We start from the raw sequence: 18,997 nt of genomic DNA, 5'->3' as shown, positions 1-18,997 counted from the left end.
GCTAACGAGAGTTCAGCTTAAGTTAAGGACAACGCAACGAGCTATGGAAATAAAAAATTACCGACGATTACGTTACTTCCTAATGCGAAATTTGAGCGCAGCAAATAAGCTGTTTCACCTTTTCGATAGTGAGTCAACCCCAGCTGCGGAGTTGGTTTCAGGGACAACGCCGCCGATGCCGACACAAACAATATGATACCCTCGCTTCCGCAGCGCTAAGAACCAGGTCTAGCCGTGGGAAGGTGGTCACGTATTCGTCGACGTGCCGGGGCCTACGTGAAATAACCGGCGCGTCGGCAACTAAAGAGCACCCTATCCGCCACACAAGAAGAGGGGGGGGACCCTTTCCTCCTCTTTCTGCATGGCGGCGACGGTGTTCTATGCAGTCACGTTATCTGGACTCTCTAGCGGCGTCAGCAGCATCCAGCGGTATCAGTCGGTCGCTGCTAGCGCTGGGGGGATGAAAGGGGGGCGGAGCTGGTTACGAGGCCGACGACAACGCCGACGACGACGCGAAACCCAGGAACGGACGCCAAAGAGGTGCGCTCTAAAATGATAGGCGTAACGTTAAGAGATCGGAAGCAGGCGGAGTGGGTGAGGGAACAAACGCGGGTTGAAGACATCCTAGTCGAAACAGGAGAACAAAGGGTGCTTGGGCAGGGCATGTAAGACGAAGGCAAGATAATCGCTGGTCCTTAAGGGTAACGGAGTGGATTCCAAGAGAAGGCAAGCGTAGCAGGAAGCAGCAAAAAGTTCCATGGGCGGAGGTTTGCAGGAACACGGTGGACATAGCTGGCGAAGGACAGGGTTAATTGGAGAACATGGGAGAGGCCTTTGCCTTGCAGTGGGCGTAGTCAGGCTGATCATGATACTTGCAGAAGAGCTTGCTCATGTTAAAATTTTCATTTGGTAAATATGTGCTTGTTTTACATGCACACAGCTTTTGAAAGGACTAGCATAGTGATAATTGCATTGGGCTTCATAAAATTGTAGCTCTGAATGAAGGTTTGCAATGAAACGTGTCTGCACTTGGTCACAATATTGGTCATGTCACCACATGTCACCATGTCACCATATTGTCATGTCACCATATTGGTCATGTCACCACACTAGTGGTGACATGACACACGATCAGTACATTCTAGTTGTATTCGTTCTTTTTTTTCATGGGGTTACATGCAGGATAGTATGAAAAGGGCATTGGAATTGACTCTTACTTGCATTATGTTCATTCATGTTTGCAGGCACCCGGAGAAATGCACGCATAGCCAAAGCTCCTTCACTCAGCCGAGCAAGCTACGGCATCATCCAGCATGTTAGTTTCTTTTGACCGCTTACAGCTCACTGCGGTGGATTTGGTAGATGGGTTTACTTTGCTTTTTGCAGTGTTCTTGGCATTTAATGTCAAGTACACCCCAAAAACAAAGCGGGCTTGTCTGCTGCTTGAGACACTAATGGGGCTTGATCCTAGCGAGCGCCTCCCGAGCGTGTTTTGGGCAGCCACAGCAATCACAGCAATGACTTGAGAAATAAAAGTTATCAGTGTTGTACATTTGTGTCATTATTTCTTGAACCATTGTTATTCCCAACGCAGACAGAGCACCATACTAATGTGCAAACTGTAGTGTATCCATAAAGTAGTTGTATGAGCAAAAATTATTCTACTCAAAGATTATAATCCCTTTTGCTCATTACTCTTTTGTAGATGTAGCGCAGGTGGATCCTGCAAAACATATGACCAATTTGCTCTGAAGAATATGCGAAATAAGAAAATTAGTAGGACACATTGAAAACACGTGAAACTCCTTTTGAAGGAGTAAAATAAGATCTGGGCTGATACTCCTTGAAGGAGTATAGTCACTCTAACAAACGGAGTCCTGGAACTCTACCTGAAAGAGTAGTAGGATGCTGTTTCAATGTGGTAGCTTTACTCCCTCGGAGGAGTGCCTGTACTCTATTGCAGGAGTAGTACAGTACTCCTTGAGTAGGTGTTGGATCACTCTTTGTCCAGAGGGAGTAATTTTATTCTGGAAAAAGGAGTGGAATATGGGACAAGCGAATACTCCTTCAAAGTGTGTTCTGGGCACTCCTCTGCACTCCTTTAGTTCTAAGAGTGTACCCCGTGTTCCCATCATGTAAGGGCCGTATTCCTCGTCCTCAATCCGAAGAAAGGCCTGGCGATTAGACAAGAAATCTCTTACATACGCGTAGGTCCTAGCCCCACAATCGGTAGAACTCAAGTTGGCCAGGATGCTTCCGTGTTTCACATTGTCGAAAGTCTCTTTCAGACCAAGCGCAAGGATGGCTTTGTCATTGTGTTCCATTGTTGTGGGTCGTATTACATCCCTGTGCAGCTGGAGAAGGACATCCTGTGCAGACATGTGAGGGCGAAACCCGCACATGGTGACTGCAAAGAAGCCCTTACTCTCCAGGTATGGAGAGAGGGGATCCCGTACCATCGTCTCCATAAGCTTGCCCGCACATGAGGTCAGTGATATGGGCCTCAGGTGGTCCGTATTCACGGCCTTACCTGTTTTAGGGATAAACGTCACAAGTGACGTTTTCCACTCGGGAGGGAGTGGACGCCCGTCCCAGATCTGGTTGATGTATTCTAATAAATGAAGGTAGGCTGAATCCGGTAGGTTCGCCAACAGGTTCACTGTTATGTGGTCCCGTCCCGGAGCCGTACCCCAGCGCATTTTTGCTAAGGCCGCCTTAAGGTCGTGCAACTCAAAAGGGGCATCGAGTGTTTCATTAGGCCTGCCAGAGTACATGTACTCTGGCCCAGGCGGGTCCTCCATACGACAGAGATATCTGCCGCACAGAGTGTCCGCAAGTTGCGCCGTCGTACCTTGGAACCCTTGCAGAGCCCGCCGGAGCTGCTTTTGCGTCTCCCCTCTTGTTTGGGAGGGGTCGATTAGACTGCGAAAGAGACGCCACGTCCCCTTCGAGCTCATCTGATGAGCTGCGGCGTCGCAGCGTGCTATCCAATTTGAATCTGAGAGCTCGGCAGCATACGCTGCAGCCTGCTCTGTGAGTTTGGCTATGCGGTCGCGTAATTTGCGATTAGTTTTCTGCTTTTTCCACCGTTTAGTTAAGCTCCGGCGCGCCTCCCACAAATGCAGGAGGTGGGTGTCCACTGCGGGGATCTCTTCGGTGGTTTGTAGTGTTGTGACGTGTTGTTTCTGAATGTTGTATATGTGGTTAGCCCACTCCGCGTAGCCGCAGGAAAATAGTACGGGAGGGATAGTGTGATTCCGGAATTTGTGCCAATCGGTCAGTTTGGCCTGACCCCATTTTTTTCGCGCTGCCTTTGCCTCGAGTGTAATCCGGAGAAGGAGGTGATCGCTACCTAGAGAATCTCCCAAGTTCTCCCAGGCAGCCACTCTAGCATTTTTAACGAGAGAAAGGTCTGGACACGTGTCGCGGGTTACCGAATTCCCCACTCGAGTGGGATACGCCGGGTCCGTGAGCAATGTGAGGCTGAGGGTGGAGATGATCTCCGCCAGCTTACGTCCTCTTGCCTGTTCCAAGTGGTAGCCCCAATGAAGGCTGGGAGCATTGAAGTCTCCAACGATCACTAGAGGCTCTTTGGCTGCCAATTTTATCGCGCGAAGGAAGATTTCATTGAAAGTTACGCGCGGCTTACGCGGAGGGCAGTATATGTTGAGGATATGTATTGACGGGTCGCGGCGACTGAGAGGCAGTACTCGGACCATAGTATATTCTTGCTCGGTACTCAAGTCTAAGTCGACCTGAACCACGGTGTAAGCCTAATTCACCAGGATGCACGTAGAGGGGCTCCCCTGAAAGGTGCTGTAGCCTGATAATTTAGCGTCTATGCCGGGCTCCTGCAGGGCAATGAGCGCCGGCATGTCACCTAGGGACTGCAGGTAAAGCTGGAGGTGTGACCGCTTTTTCCAAGCTCTGAAACCCCTGCAGTTCCATTCGATGATCTGGAATTTTTCAAAGTTTTTAGCATTCCTATTACATCTGGTAGCCATCTTGTTGTATTTATTTAAGGGCGATCGGATTAGCTCTGGCCGGGAGCCGGCGCAACCCCAGTGAGGGGCCGCACCGCAATATTTTAAGGTCCCTCAGATGAGGTTAGGACTCCCCGTGTCTCTACCAGCTCTGTCGTTCCGTGCGGGCGCCAAGGGATTCTCGTAAAGTAGTCTTTGCGGCTACTTACAAAATTACGTTATTGCAACTGGTGTTCTACCTTGTTAACTATACATAAAATTTCCCCGAATGTACACAATGTGTACTTTATTCTATCTTTGGTAACTTTAATTTGTTTATTTCGCAATGGCTTTTTTGAGCACAAAGCACACAGCACAGGACGGCGTTCACTGGCAGTCAGCGTTTCTAGCAGCACCAAACCGAAGCACGCGCTGCCGAGAGCAGTCAGGCTGCCGCGCGGGCAATTTTTCGTTGATGAAATGAAAATTTTTCAGCAATTAACATACCTTTTTGTCTATTTTCAGTCATTCCACTATTCCACTTCGCCGCATCACGCCTTTTTTCCCGTGCCAATGCATCCTTCGCATTCGCCGCTGTACCACGGACAATCCCCCCGCATGAGCATCTGCTATTTTTACAGAGAAGACAAAGAAGGCATGCACAGCTCCCGCCTCCTCTCGAACGCGCTGCGCCGAGACGCCAGAGCCGGGCTTTCTCGTGCCGCGCCAGCAGCACGCAGAAGAAATTCGATGCCTTGCCGCTGTGGTCCCGGACTCTACGCTCCTGAGCTGGTACCCTGACCCGGTTGCTGGCCTCCGTGGAGGCACTCCACTTCGTGCTGGTGGCCTGCACTTGTCCTGGGTCGGAAGGCATCGCCACTGCAGACGTCGACAAGGCAATGGTGAGCTTTTTGTACCGTTTTCGCCGGCGACAGCAGGGGAGAGGCATTGACAGGAATCAGTGATTGTAGTAACTTGAGGATTTTTCTCCTCTCGCCTCCAGCCGAAGCCTTTGTGCGTTCTTGCAGCGCTGGGATGCCTTTCTGAAGGGTGTTGGCTAGGGAGGTGACCAGAGTCAGAAGAAACTTGAATCGAGGCATTTGTTGGCTAAGCCTCGTTAAGAAAAAGGCTGAAGTGGACCGTAACCCTACTAGCCTAAACTTGTTTTCCCACCGGTCCTGCTTTCGTAGTTAATTTATTGCGGTTTCTTTTTTTACAGTGACATGTTTTTACTGAGACTTTTTATTGAAAATTGTTTTGCAGCTTGCGTTTGCTTATGCGTACCTTAATGGTTGTCCTAGCACGCCTCGCTCAGCCTTGACGGGTCCTTGCACTTCCGGCCAGCTCTTGTTTTACGTTAGTCCTGCATGTGCGCTCGTTCTCATTTCTTGTGCAGCATCTGTTGCGTCACAATTTTTTAAAATGCCTTCTTTGGTCGAGACGCTAGAGCACTTAGCCGTGTATTTTCGAGCCGCATCAATTAACCGAAGGGTCTTGTTAAGCTTAAAGGGGTCGTTGACCCTTCCAGCACCTTTTGTTTTCACCAGACCCGTGCACGTGCTCTCGTTTTTCATATTGCATTACGCATCTTGTGCCAGTTGCGGTTTCTTAAGGCGGGAGGGTAATGCACTCACCCTTACATGTTCGTGTTTTAAGCATGAAATGCTTTTAGCTCCCGTTGTGGCAGTGTGGTGCCGTCACGCCGAGACCGAGAGCGAACACCCGGGCACTAAATTCCACTCATCTGGGCACTGAAACGAGATCATCCGGGCACCATACGGGATTTAACGAGACTATGCGCTCCTACAGGACCGGCACACAAGCACCGGTAGCGTCGCGCCGAACGTGTGGTGGCGTCCCTTCGTTCCTGTACGGTGCAGTTCGGGTGTCCACCGAGATGACAGAGAATTACTGCGCCATTTCTTTTCCTCAAAAAGCGTTGCGTTCAAAGGCCTCGCGCTGAACGGGTGGTGGCGTTCCTCCCTTCCGTTACGGTGCGCTTCTGGTGTCCACCCAGGTGACAGAGAATTACTGTGCCATTGCCTTTCCTCAAAAAGCGTTGCGTTCAAAGTCCAAGGCATCGCAATGAGCGGGTGGTGGATAGGTAGGTAGGAAAGACTTTTAATGCTCTAGAACGGTGCTAGTAGCAGACGAGAAAGAGGTCCATCTTCCTTCTTCTCACAGGGTCGGTGCCCCTAATTCAGGGGTGGTGGTGGTGAAAACATTTATTCAGAACGGACAGGAGGTGTTTGGATCAGCCCGTGAGGGGCCGATCCTTACAAACAGTAGGTGGAGGTCCCCAGTTTGGGACCTCAGTGGCGGTAGCCGCCGCCCGGGCGCGCCCGACTAAGGCTTGTTGGGCCTGTAAGTCGTGGCAGCCGAGCAGGATCGCCTCCCAGTCCTCCCGGGTTGGGTTGGAGATAGGGGGAATGGCCGGGTTGGAGGGGCAGGCCCACACCATGTGATAGGTGTCCGAAGACACCGCACACAGTGCGGGCAGTTGCCGCTAAAGGAGGGGTCGAAATGTTTTAGGGCTGCCGGGCACAGCAATGCATCGGTGAAGAGGCGGAGAAGCCGCTCATCCGCCTTCTTGAGGCCTTTACATGGGCTAGGGTAAAGGCGATGGCTATCTTGATAGTAGGTTGCGATATTTTTGAACGTATAGACCGGATTAAAGGCGGGTTCTTGATCACGTGGGGAGGAGAAAACAGCCCGGTGAGAGAGCGCACGGGCGGCTGCGTCTGCTGCCTCGTTTCCTGCCAACCCCTGATGAGCAGGGGCCCATATGAGGTAACGGTGTGCGCGGTCCGTATCCCGTATGCAATTTTAAGGCGGAAGCCTTTAATGTCTCATCGTTGTAAGCAGCAGTTGTCGACAGAAAATGTCACGCTTTTCAATTGGTGGAAACGGTCGTGACGTCACAGTGCGCAAATTTCAAACGGGGCCAATTGTACTTAGGCTAGTAACCATGCAACCAATTGAAGGGATCGTATAGTGATGCTCCAAGTAAGTGTGACAGAGCTTAGTTAATTGCTTAATTACTAATTAGCCTAATTAGCTTTACTAGTCAGGCCATATAAATAAATAAAACCGATTAAGAAATTGCTCGAGCTCAGGAATCGAACCCCGGTCTTCGGCGTGAGAGACGAGCACGCTATCCACTCCGCCATGCCAGCTCGATGGTTTGGAATGAACAAAGGCGCGTTTAGTGAATACGGTGTCTTCACTCACTCTCATCCTCCTCCATTCCCTTCCGGCGAGGTTTAGGTGTCCACCGACAAATGAGAGACAGATACATTTCCTTTCCTCAAAAGCCAATTTACCGACGAGCGAGGCCTAGAACCGAATGGGCGATGGCGTTCTATGGACTCCTTGGCAGCGTTGCAAGACGCTGTCGCGTTCCACTCTTAGGGGCGAAGCTTAACATCTTAACCACACATCAGTGACCACACTTCAGGTCAAAAAAGTGCCCCCCTGAATTTTGTGAGACAGTTACTGCGTAATTTCCTTTCCTCAAATACAATTTTCATTTTCTTCATTACGGCTCCTCTTTATCTATCTTCTTTCACTCCCACTTCCTCCCTTCCTCTACGGTGCGGTTCAGGTGTACACCGAGATGACAGAGAATTACTGCGCCATTTCCTTTCCTCAAAAAAGCATTGCGTTCAAAGGGCGAGGCATCGCGCCGAACGAGTGGTGGCGTTCCGTGGACACCCTGGCAGCGCAACAACACGCTGTCGCGTTCGACTCCTAAAGGCGAAGATTAAGCGTCATTAATTAGAAGTTAATTAGTATTCAGCCATTAATCAGTAATTAACCATAAATTAGCAATTTGTCATCACTTAGTAATTAGTACTCAATTATATGTGATGCCACCAGTGCCACAGAAACAGCGAAGGTGGTGCGGAAAACGCTTCCGCTTCTACCCACTTTAGACTGTCAAATTGCCCCTGAATTTTTGGTATATTCGATAGGCTAGGAAGGGAGTGCAGCCTTGTTCGACGTTCCGACAGGCCCCTCGCGAGTCGGTGATTATGTATTTTGAATTGGAATGTGAGGCCGCGAGAGCAATCGCGACCTCTTCTGCTTGTGTTGCACTGCGGGCTCTGAAACTGAGGCCGTTAACTGTGTTGCTGTTGTGAACTAGAGCGGCCGTGTACCATCCCCCGTGGTGAGGGCCGGAGGCGTCCACGTAGTCTACACCTGTTTTGTTGCTATTCCAGGGCTCCGCTGAGCTTCGCTGCTCGTTGGGCGTGCTGGATCAGACCTTGTTGGCAACCCAGATCGCCGCTGGAGAGCCGGCTCCCACACCACTGTTCTGCACTCGGTTCTTTGCGAAAGCTGTCGTTCTTACTGCATTCCCACGTGATGTGGTACAACGATGGTTTGCTGCCACACCACGGGCAAGTGTCCCCATATTGCGTCGGGTAAATCTTGCTAAGGATATGCAGGTTTGGGAATTTTCCTGTCTGCAATCTGCGCCAATATACTGCCTCTAGTTGATTTAGATCAGGATGAGGCGGCGGATAGCGGATCCGTACCCCATTATAGTAGTTGAGAATGTCTGAGTTCGTAGGGCCGACTCGGTCGGGTAGATCGTCCGATTGGGAGGAAGCTCGGCTCGTATACCCTCGAGCTGCCTCGTCGGCGCGTTCATTCCCCGCTATGTTGGTGTGTCCTGGCACCCAGTAAATGCTCTGTGTGACTTTTGGTGCGGTCGCGCTCTGGAGGAGCCGGAGCACGGCGCGACCTATGTGGCCGTTCATGTAGTTACGGCACGCTTCTCTCGAATCTGTAAGGATGGTAAGGGACATGTTGCTTCGATAACCGGCTACCGCAGCTAGAGCTACGGCCAGCTCCTCCCCTTCGGTTACCGTGCAATCCCTCACTGAGGCGCTAGCTAATTCGTTTAGGTTGGAATCAATAACTAAGGCCACTGTGCTGTTATGTGATCTTCCTGTATACGGAGCCGCGTCCGTGTATACCGTTGTGGATTTTGTAGCTAGATTTTTCTGTACATACTTCGCCCGGGCTGCTCTACGGGCCGCATGCAAGTTGGGGTCCATGTTCCGGGGAAGGGAGCGAACCTTTAGCGTCTGGCGAATTGCGTCCGGTATGCTCGCAGTACGATTCTCGAATTCCGCAGGCCGATCGTATGGCCGCATCGCTGGTTGCTCTGCAGCCACATTCCCAAGACTCGTATCTTGTCTCGTTCGGAAATTAGCTTTCCTTCGAGGGAGACATTGAGGGACCCTTATTTGTGTTTCCCTTTGTGGACTCGCCGGAGTTCGGATTTTTCGGTGGAGCAGGCGAGGCCACGTGAACTGACATATTCTTCCCCGCAGGTAACCGCTGCTTGCAGTCGTTGTTCTTTATGGCCGAGCGACCCAGTGGTAACCCAGACCGTGACGTCGTCAGCGTATATTGCGTGTTGTATGCCTTCGATCTTCTCGAGTTGTCTCGCGAGGCCGATCATGGCCACGTTGAAAAGTAATGGCGAGATGACTGACCCTTGAGGTGTGCCTTTGTTGGGGGTCGAAAATTTAGCGCTGCGAAGGTCTCCGAGGCCAACCGTTGCAGTGCGGTTGGAGAGAAAGGCATTCACGTAGCTGTGAATTTTCTCGCCGCAGTGGAGGTTGTCGAGTCCTTCCATTACAGCCGTGTGGCTAACGTTGTCAAAGGCCCCTTTGACGTCGAGGGCCATAACCACGTTCTCGCCTACGCTCGGGACGTTGGTGAGGACTTCCTCTTTGAGTTGTAAGAGGAAGTCGTGGGTGGAGAGGTGGGCTCGGAAGCCGAACATACTGTGGGGGTACAGGTCTTCGTCTTCCATGTAGCTTTGGAGCCTCCGAGTAACGACTCGCTCGTAGAGCTTGCCTAGGCAGGAGGTGAGTGAGATAGGTCGGACATTTTCGATCTGGAGTTTCTTACCCGGTTTGGGGATCATTACGACCTCTGCATGCTTCCACTCTTCAGGAACCGTTCCTGCGGCCCAGTGCCCGTCGAGGAAGGTGGTCACTTGGTCGACCGCCTCGTCGCAGAGGTTGCGTATGAGTGCGTTCTGGATCTTGTCTGCTCCCGCCGCAGTGTTGCGCGTGCATGCCTTTACGGCAGCGAACACTTCTTCCCTGGTGATTGGCCTGTCTAAGTGGGTGTTCGTTTTCCCCAGGTATGGTTTCGCGTATGCAGCAGGCAAGGTCGTGCCGTAGCATTTCTCTTTGGTCTTATCTAGGAGTTCCTCTTCCGTACCCTCGAAGGTGTGGATGAGTCTGCTGATAGCTTTCCCGCTTTCGGCCCTGGTTTGGGTAGGGTCGAGGAGGGTCTTGAGTATGCGCCACGTTTTGGCCGTGCTGAGTGTGCCGTCCAGCGAGCTACTGAACTGCTGCCAGTTCCTCTCACCTTTCCGGTGCGGTTCGGGTGTCCACCGAGATGACAGAGAGTTACTGCGCCATTTCCTTTCCTCAAAAAGCCTTGCATTCAAAGGGCAAAGCGTCGCGCCGAACGTGTGGGGGCGTTCCTCCCTTCCTTTACACCGCGGTTCAGATCTCCACCGAGATGTCAGAGAATTACTGCGCCATTTCCTTTCCTCAAAAAGCGTTGCGTTCAAAGGGCAAGGCTTTGCACCGAACGGGTGGTGCCGTTCCTCCCTTTCTTTACTGTGCGCTTCGGGTCTCCACCTAGATGGCAGAGAATTAGTGCGCCATTTCCTTTCCTCAAAAAGCCTCGCGTTCAAAGGGCAATGCATTGCGCCGAAGGGGTGCTGGTGTTCCTCCCTTCCTGTAGGGTGTGGTTCGGGGGGGTGTAGTTCGTGTTGGTTTTGTTGAGTACGCAGGGTGACCAGATCTTTGGCAGTCACTGATTCAAGCTGCCATTTTTATGCGAAGAATATTACTAGAGGTACACTACAGCCCTTCGCCGTGGTTACGCGCCGTGCACACCACGTGGTACAGTGACGTTACACCACGTGACATACCACGTGACACATGACGTCACGACAGAAGAAGACGGGGTCCACCTCGCGCCGTCGCTGTGGTTGCACGCCGTGCACACCACGTGGTACAGTGACGTCACACCGCGTGACATGCCACGTGACTCATCACGTCACGACAGAGGAAGACGGGGGTCCTCCTCGCGCCGTCGCTATGGTTGCACGCCGTGCAGACCACGTGGTCCAGTGACGTCCACCGCGTGACATACCACGTGACACATGACGTCACGACAGAGGAAGACGGGGGTCCACCTCGCGCCGTCGCTGTGGTTGCACGCCGTGCAGACCACGTGGTATGGTGACGTCACACCACGCGACACAATGAAGTCACGACAGATCGCCGTCACGCACTGGGAGAGGGAGAACGATGCCATCGCACAGACGCCGGAATGTCCTCGAGCGGCATTCCCGCGCATTTCGAACGCGCGTTCACACTCGGTGTAGGTGAAACGCTCGCACCACCGGGCAGGCGGAAGCGGCTTCCGTGTCAATCGAGGCGCTCACCCAAAGCGCGTCTCGGGGTTAGTCGGCGTTCCGCTGTAGCCATGCCGTTGTCTTCTAGTGGTTGTATTAAAATGACCAAGTATTTAACCAAGGAAAGCCATGTATTACCAAGCCTAGCCACCAATATGCTTCGCATCTGACTAGGCTTAACCTTAGCTAAGCCTCAGCCATTTTTTATTAACACACACAGAGAGAGCAAAGCAAAGGTGAAACGGTGACGGCGCACCAACGTATACATGGCGCCATCTTGTGACTGGCCATTACAATACTAACGCCCCCCCTTAATGGCATGTCATTGCACCGACACTTTTGATGCCCAAGCATTCATAGTGCTTGAGAGTCGTTCTTCCATTTAAGGCCATAGTGAAGAGGTCAGCACAGTTCTTCGACGACTCGATGTACTGGAATTGTAACTTTAACTCTTCGACCTTTTCTCTCAGAAAATAATCCTTTTGGTCAATATGTTTGCTTTTATCTGAAGTAACTTGGCTTTTCCATGCGCAATTGCACCCTGCTTGTCAGCCATTAAAATGTGTGGTTCGCGCATGAATTCGTGCGCATTAAGTTCCTTCATGAGGTTTTGGAACCACATTACTTCCTTTGCAGCGTGACACATTGCTACATATTCTGCTTCGACTGTTGACATTGCAGTGCTTCGCTGCTTCTTGCTACTCCAGTAAATCTCAGAACCAGCTAGCGTGGACACGTACCCGCTGAATGACTTCCTGTCAGCTTTGTCACTAGCCCAGTCTGCGTCGAAAAAAGCTTGTATGCACTTCTTAGTTCTCTGGTAGACTAGTGCATTATTCTTTGTACGTTTCACACAGCGAAGAATATGCTTTAGCCCATTCCAATGTTCTTCTGTGGGATGTTCGTTGAACTGGCTCATGTAAGTAGTCGCAAAAGCCAAGTCCGGCCTTGTGCCTCCGGTAAGATAAAGCAATGCACCAATTGCTTGTCTGTGCTTGCGAGGTAGGTCCTCACTTGATAAATTATTCCCTCCTCTCCTGAGTTATTGTCTCCTCTTTGGTACTTGCTTCCATGATGCAAAGGGGACGATACTGCCTCTGCGTCTGACATGCCAAACGTCTCCAGTATGATGTTAGTGTAGGCCGTCTTTTCCTGGGTTAGTTTTCCACCTCTTTCTCTCTTCAGTCGTATGGAAAGAATGTAGCTAGCCTCACCCAAGTCTTTTGCATCGAATACTTGACCCAAGCGGCTCTTGAAGTCGGCAATCTCATTCTCATCTTATGCGATGATCAGCAAGTCATCAACGTAGACTCCTACCGTGAGGTTCTTCGTCTTGTTCATATAAACAGAGGGTTCTGCTTTTGACCTTGTAATCCCCTCTGAGTTGAGCATATATTCCAAAGCAAGGTTCCACTTCCAGACTGTCGTAGCCCGTAAAGGCTCTTCTTCAGAAGGCAGACTTCAACCTCTTACAGTCATTCAAAGGCTGCGGTAGTTTCATGTAGACGCTCTCCTTTAGAATATCATTTAAGTATGCTGTCGGGATGTCCATCTGGTGCATCTTCCAATTTCTCTCAACTGCTATGGCCAGCAGTGTCCTGATGGACTTCAGCTTCACCACAACAGAGAACGTTTCCTTGTAATCGGTACCTTTCACTTGTGAATATCCGCATGCAACCAAACGTGCTTTGTACCGCTCTTGGTCACCATTTTCGTTCTACTTCTTGCGGAACACCCACTTGCATTTTAAGACTTGTCTGTCTTTCGGTCGTGGCACTACCTCCCATCTATTGGAAGCTTCTAGGCTGTCCAGTTCACTCTGAATAGCTGCTTTCCATTCGTCCTTGTCTGGTGAAGATAAGGCTTCATGTAGAGTTTCGGGATCTCTATGGCAGTTTTGCCAGGCTATGCAGCAGCCGTGTCATTCATTTTGACGTGGTTTCTCGTTTGCTAGTCTTTCCGACGGTCTTAGTGCCTGTGTACCACAATTTGCCACGCTGCACAGTCGCTGCGTAGCCCCCTCGGTATGTGTAGTTGCCTCGTCTTCATCAGCTAATGAGGCAACATCTTCAGCACAGTTGTAATCAGTATCATTGCGATCTAAACTACCAACATCATGTGGCTCGCTCAAGCTGTCTTCAACTTGTAACATGACAGTGCAATCAGTGTCGCTATGTGCTTCAGTCTTGCTACTTGTAACTTGGGTAAGCTTGCATGGGAAGGACTCTTCTTCAAAGGTAACGTCTCGACTTACAAAAAAGCGATCTTCCTTCTGGTTCCACAGCTTGTACCCCTTCACTCCTTCTGGGTAGCCGACCAATATGCACTCCTCTGCTTTTGGGCCCAACTTGCTCCCCTTGCACCGTCTGTTTCGCACACTCCATGCTCTGCACCCAAACACTCTTAGGTGGTCCAGTTTCACTTCTCCGCCTGTCCACAGAGCTTCTGGTGACTCTCCTCCAATCGCCTTCGATGGGCACTTGTTTCTGATGTGACCTGCAGTGTCAACGGCATCAGCCCAGAGCCTTTTGATGACACCTGATTCGATGAGGAGGCACCTCGTCATGTCAAGCAACGTTTGGTTCATTCTCTCTGCGACTCCATTCTGCTCAGGTGTGCCAGGAATGGTCAGTTGGTGCTTTATACCATGCTTGGCCAGGTACTCGTTGAACTCATCGCTTGAGTACTCTCCTCCATTGTCACTGCGCAAGGTCTTCACCTTCATATTGTGCAGATTTTCCGCCGTGCGTCTGTAATGGTCAAATTTCTCAATTACTTCACTCTTGGCCTTCATGGGGTACACAACAGTATATCCAGAGTAGTCGTCTATGAAGGTAACAAAGTAATTTGAGTCCCGTTTGGTCGTTGGTGTGATCTTTCCAACCACAACTGAATGCACCAGCTCCAGTGGAACCTTAGCCCGTGTTGTCTCACCCTTTAGGAAACTGTCTTCCCTTATCTTTCCAAAACAACATGTGTCACATTTGTCCTTCACAGGGTCTTCAGTAGCTCCGCAGAGACGTCGAACAGCATCCTGGTAAAGGTGGCCTAGTCCTCTCTGCCACAAAGCCGTGTCTTTGGTCTTTGCCATCTTCGTTGACATAATCTCTTCTTTGACAGAGTACAGTCGTCCTTCTCGAGTTGCAGTAAGGATCAGTTCACCAGTGTGCTTTGTAACTTCGGCATTTCCCCCGGCGAACGTCACTTTCAAACCTCGCTCTTCAATTCTTCCGACTGATAGTAGGTTGCCGTTCAACTCGGGTACATAAAGGACGTCTTCTAGCGGGATGAATGACCCACCACACTCTTCAGATAGTTGAATCTGAACTCATCCTTTCCCCATGACACACATGGATTATTTGCTAGCCGTTTCCACTCTTGACTCGCATGGCTTGAAGTCACTGATCTTTGCCTTGTGCGATGTCATGTGATCTTTAGCACCGCTATCAAGATGCCACACATGAGGAGGCGATGTTATCACATTTTTGGCTCATAAAGCCATCTGTGTTGCAATATTTGCCTGTGATGAGTTTCTCTTCTTCTGGTCATCCCCTTCGTCTTGAAACTGGTCACAATCTTTGGCTATACGACCAATTTTGCCACAAGCAAAGCATCGCGCCTTCTTTTGCATACTTGAGGTACATTGACGAACCTTCTCTTCCTTCTTTACCGTGAGTTGATGATTCACCTTCTCGTTGGGTTGCTTGCTCTCAGTCCTTAAACGAGCTTTAGTGACTAGGGTCCTCGTCTGACTCTCTTCGCCGCTTAACCGATCTTCCTCACGACGCACCTTTCTCTTTTCTTCGATCAGCAGCCTTGTCTTCACTACTTTGGCCGAGAGGGTTTGTTCGTCTTGCTCCATGTTCAGAATGAGCGGTTCATATGAGTCAGGAAGTCCCATTAGCATCACTAATGCAACCTCTCTGTCTGTAAATGCATAGCCTGCGCTTGACAACTTCCTATGCAGGACCATCAATCTTCCTAGGTACTCTTGCATTGACTCTTCTCTCTACACTTTCACATTGAAATAATCGCGCATCGATTGGAGTATATGCAAGAGTCCTAACTTTGAGTGCATTTCCAGCAGCGTATTCCAGGCTTCATTTGCAGTTTTGTAAGTCCCGATGTCATCCAGGTAGTTGTCCTCGACGATATGGAACAGAAAGGTCAGGGCCTTGTTGTCAGTCTGCTTTACTCGCTCGTTGATTTCTTTATTCAAGAATCCGAGGTCGATCGCTTCCCAGCATCCCTTCTGTACGAGAGGAGCTCTTGCCCTTATCGACCATGGGTGATAGTTATCTCATGACAACTTCAGCAGTCTCAACTCGTCTAATGCCATGTTCGCTGATACTCGAACGCAAGGGGGACAATGCACTGCTTTTTCGTAGCTGTTTCTCAATTAGTGTACGCGAAAACGATTTTTCAGTCACTTCTTTCCGAAAAATTTCGCCACTAAGATGCACTGAAAAGATTCTGTCAGTCACTTCTTCCTAAGAATTTTGCTGTACTCACGCCGGACGAGTCGAAGCGTCTTCCGTACACATCCAACACGGAGTCTCCAGCAACGCCGGTGTCGCGTGGCGGTCAGTTTTTCTTCCAACAAAAAACGCACTACTCATTTCACGGGCACACACCACTTGTCAGTCACTTCTTCCCGACAGTTTCACGCAGCCCACGCCTGTCTAAAACTTCCGAAGACATCGGCACGACGTAGTGAAGGTGGTGTAGCTTAACGTTCTTTTCTTCAACGTGGTCGCACCTTTTCATCACTCAGTCAAGACAATTTTCTCATTTCTTCCAAAAATGCGGTTGGTGCGTTGTCTTCGGCCCATAACCTGTTGGTCTTGTTGAGTACGCAGAGTGACCAGATATTTGGGAGTCGCGGATTGAGTGGATTTGGCACGAATCCAACAGAACGACGCACACTGTCAAGCTGCCATTTTTTATTAACACACACACTCCTCGTTTCATCTTCGGGCACCTTCATTCGCGCTAATTTACTTATGTCCTTGTATTAATACATGCTGCTCACGTGAATGATAATTGTTCAGGTACGTCTTGAAAAAAAATGGGCAGAGGTGAGATGAGCTGAAGAAACTTTATTTTCGCCAGAAGAAGACCCGTGCCCCTCCGGGTCCGCACGCAGGCGTCCGGGGAGAGGCATTATCGCAGCTGGAAGACTAGCAACGATATAGTCGCGCAGCTTCTGCTGCCAGGCGGGTAGCGTATCGTTGTATGCTAAGGTCGGCACTTCTGAGTATGGTCTCCCATTCCTCTGCATTATTAATTCTGCCATATCCTGGGGCACTGGGGCATCTCCATAGTAGGTGTTCGAGTGTAGCGGTATGCCGGCAGAACCTGCACACATCCGCATCCTGCCTCGGGTCACCTCCTGTCTAGCTCCTCCAGAGCGGGGATGCGAAGTTTCTAGCTTGGAGTCTTCTCCAGTCATAGGCCTCGGCCGAGCTAAGCGATCTATCCGGAGGAGGATAGATTCTTTTGTTCTTTTTCTGATTGTCTGTAATGCTATTAAAGGTATTGGTTTCTTCTTTAGTGCTGAATTCGTATGAGGCGTTAACGGCTCCCCGGGGTAAAGAGGAGCGGGAGACCTGTGGGCAGCCTCGTTTCCAACCAGACCCGAGTGGGATGGGGTCCAGATGATTAGTATATTGTGGGCTGGGATAAAGTCTTTTAGATATTTAGTCGCCATTTCGTGGACGTGTGCCTTGCTGTAATTTCTAATTGCGGCTTTGCAGTCGCTTACTACGTATTTGGTACCTGGCTGAGTTAGATCGATCGCTATTGCAACCTACTCCGCCACAAGGGGTTTTAAGTCAAGGTGTCTTAGAACGCCTAACGTTCTGCCTGTGTCCCCGACGGCTACGGAGACGGTGTCTCCTAGCGTGCCTACGGCGGCATCAGTGTAGGCCATGGTTCCCAGTGGCATCTTGCCTAGCTTAGCAGCCATCTTTGCGACCCTGCTTTTCCTTCTGCCTTTGTCGAGGATGGGATGCTGTTTCTCGGTATGGGAGCGATAATAAAATGCTGTCTTATTTCTCTTCCCAGATCTGTTCTGGTGTTCACTGTGCTATCTACGATTACCGATTTCGCTAGGTCTAGGTTTTGTTGAGTACGCAGGGTGACCACGTCTTTGGGAGTCGCGGATTGAGTGGATTTGGCACGAAGCCAACGGGACGACATACACTATCAACCTGCCATTTTTTATTAACACACACACAGAGAGCAAAGCAAAGGTGAAACGGCGACGGCGCACCAATGGATACATGGCGCCACCTCGTTACTGGCCATTACACTACTAACAGTTCGGGTGACCACCGAGATGACAGAGAATTACTGCGCCATTTTCTTTCCTTAAAAAACGCTGCGTTCAAAGGGCAAGGCATCGCGCCGAACGGGTGGTGGCGTTCCTCCCACCTGTACGGTGCGGTTCGAATGTCCACCGAGATGACAGAGAATTACTGCGCCATTTCCTTTCCTGAAAAGCCTTGCGTTCAAAGGGCAAGGCATAGCGCCGAACTTGTGGTGGCGTTCCTCCCAGTACGGTGCGCTACAACACGTGTCGTGTTCCACTCATAAAGGCGGAGGTTAAGCGTCATTAATTAACAGTTAATTAGTATGTAGTCATTAATCAGCATTTAGTCACTAATTACTAATCTGTCCTTACTTCGCCATCAATTATGTGCGACATAATCTTGTGGTGACGTCACCAGTGTAACACAGGCAAAGTGGTACAAATAACAGAGGAATGAAAATGAAAGAAGCCAACAGCCACAGAAACCAAGGGGCACAGGGGATTTTTAATTTTTTTATTTATTTATTTTGTGGTGTTGATCAATTTAGAATATTACTGAATATGTTATCGCTTAAAGCTAATTGATAAGAAAAGCAGAAGAAAAAACAACCACTGCCGCCGGTGGGATCCGAACCCACGACCTCCGGACGCGTAATTCGGAGGTCGTGGGTTCGAATCCCACCGGCGGCAGTGGTTGTTTTTTCTTCTGCTTTTCTAATCAATTAGCTTTAAGCGATAACATATTCAGTAATATTCTAAATTGATCAACACCACAAAATAAATAAATAAAAAAAATTAAAAATCCCCTGTGCCCCTTGGTTTCTGTGGCTGTTGGCTTCTTTCATATTTATAACGAGCACCTCGTCCTCCTTCCCTTGTTTGCTTAGAGGAATGAAAAGAACGATTACAAAGCTGAAATACATTTCAAATTTTCTTTATTTCAGCATCGTTTACATCGATACCAGAGAGCCGTAGACTAAAAGCCACGCAAACGGCTTGACGAAGCCCACGGTCCCATACACTTGATATAGGATGACACGGCAGGAAATCGTAAAGTAGGAATATACACACACTGCCCGCATGCAAGCAGGAAAATAAAATTGAAACCAGAAAGAAGGAAATACAAATCCACTAAGAGAAATCAGCTTACACAATGCTTTTTAAATTGCTGAGAAGCAGAAAGTGAAGCATTTGCATTCCGTAGTTAGTGCGAGTGCGTGGAACTTTCCACTTTTGCGACGTTCGAGCGTCACGCACTTT

At 49.9% G+C, this 18,997-nt stretch overlaps 1 protein-coding gene across 1 annotated transcript in view; it reads left to right on the top strand.

The window, feature by feature from the left end:
- Positions 1–18,997, top strand: part of LOC149361392 (uncharacterized) — a 101,089-nt gene that overhangs the window by 45,130 nt on the left and 36,962 nt on the right. The window contains exon 2 of the mRNA XM_089568064.1: positions 4,604–4,864. Coding sequence (XP_089424190.1) covers positions 4,604–4,864 — 261 coding nt within the window. The remainder of the gene's footprint in view (positions 1–4,603; positions 4,865–18,997) is intronic.

Source organism: Amblyomma mixtum, chromosome 2 (genome assembly GCF_055824585.1).
Source record: "Amblyomma mixtum isolate Tamu chromosome 2, ASM5582458v1, whole genome shotgun sequence".
NCBI classification, from domain to species: Eukaryota; Metazoa; Arthropoda; class Arachnida; order Ixodida; family Ixodidae; genus Amblyomma; species Amblyomma mixtum.
The sequence above is the reverse complement of the archived record's forward strand: the minus strand, read 5'-3'. Positions and strand labels throughout refer to the sequence as shown.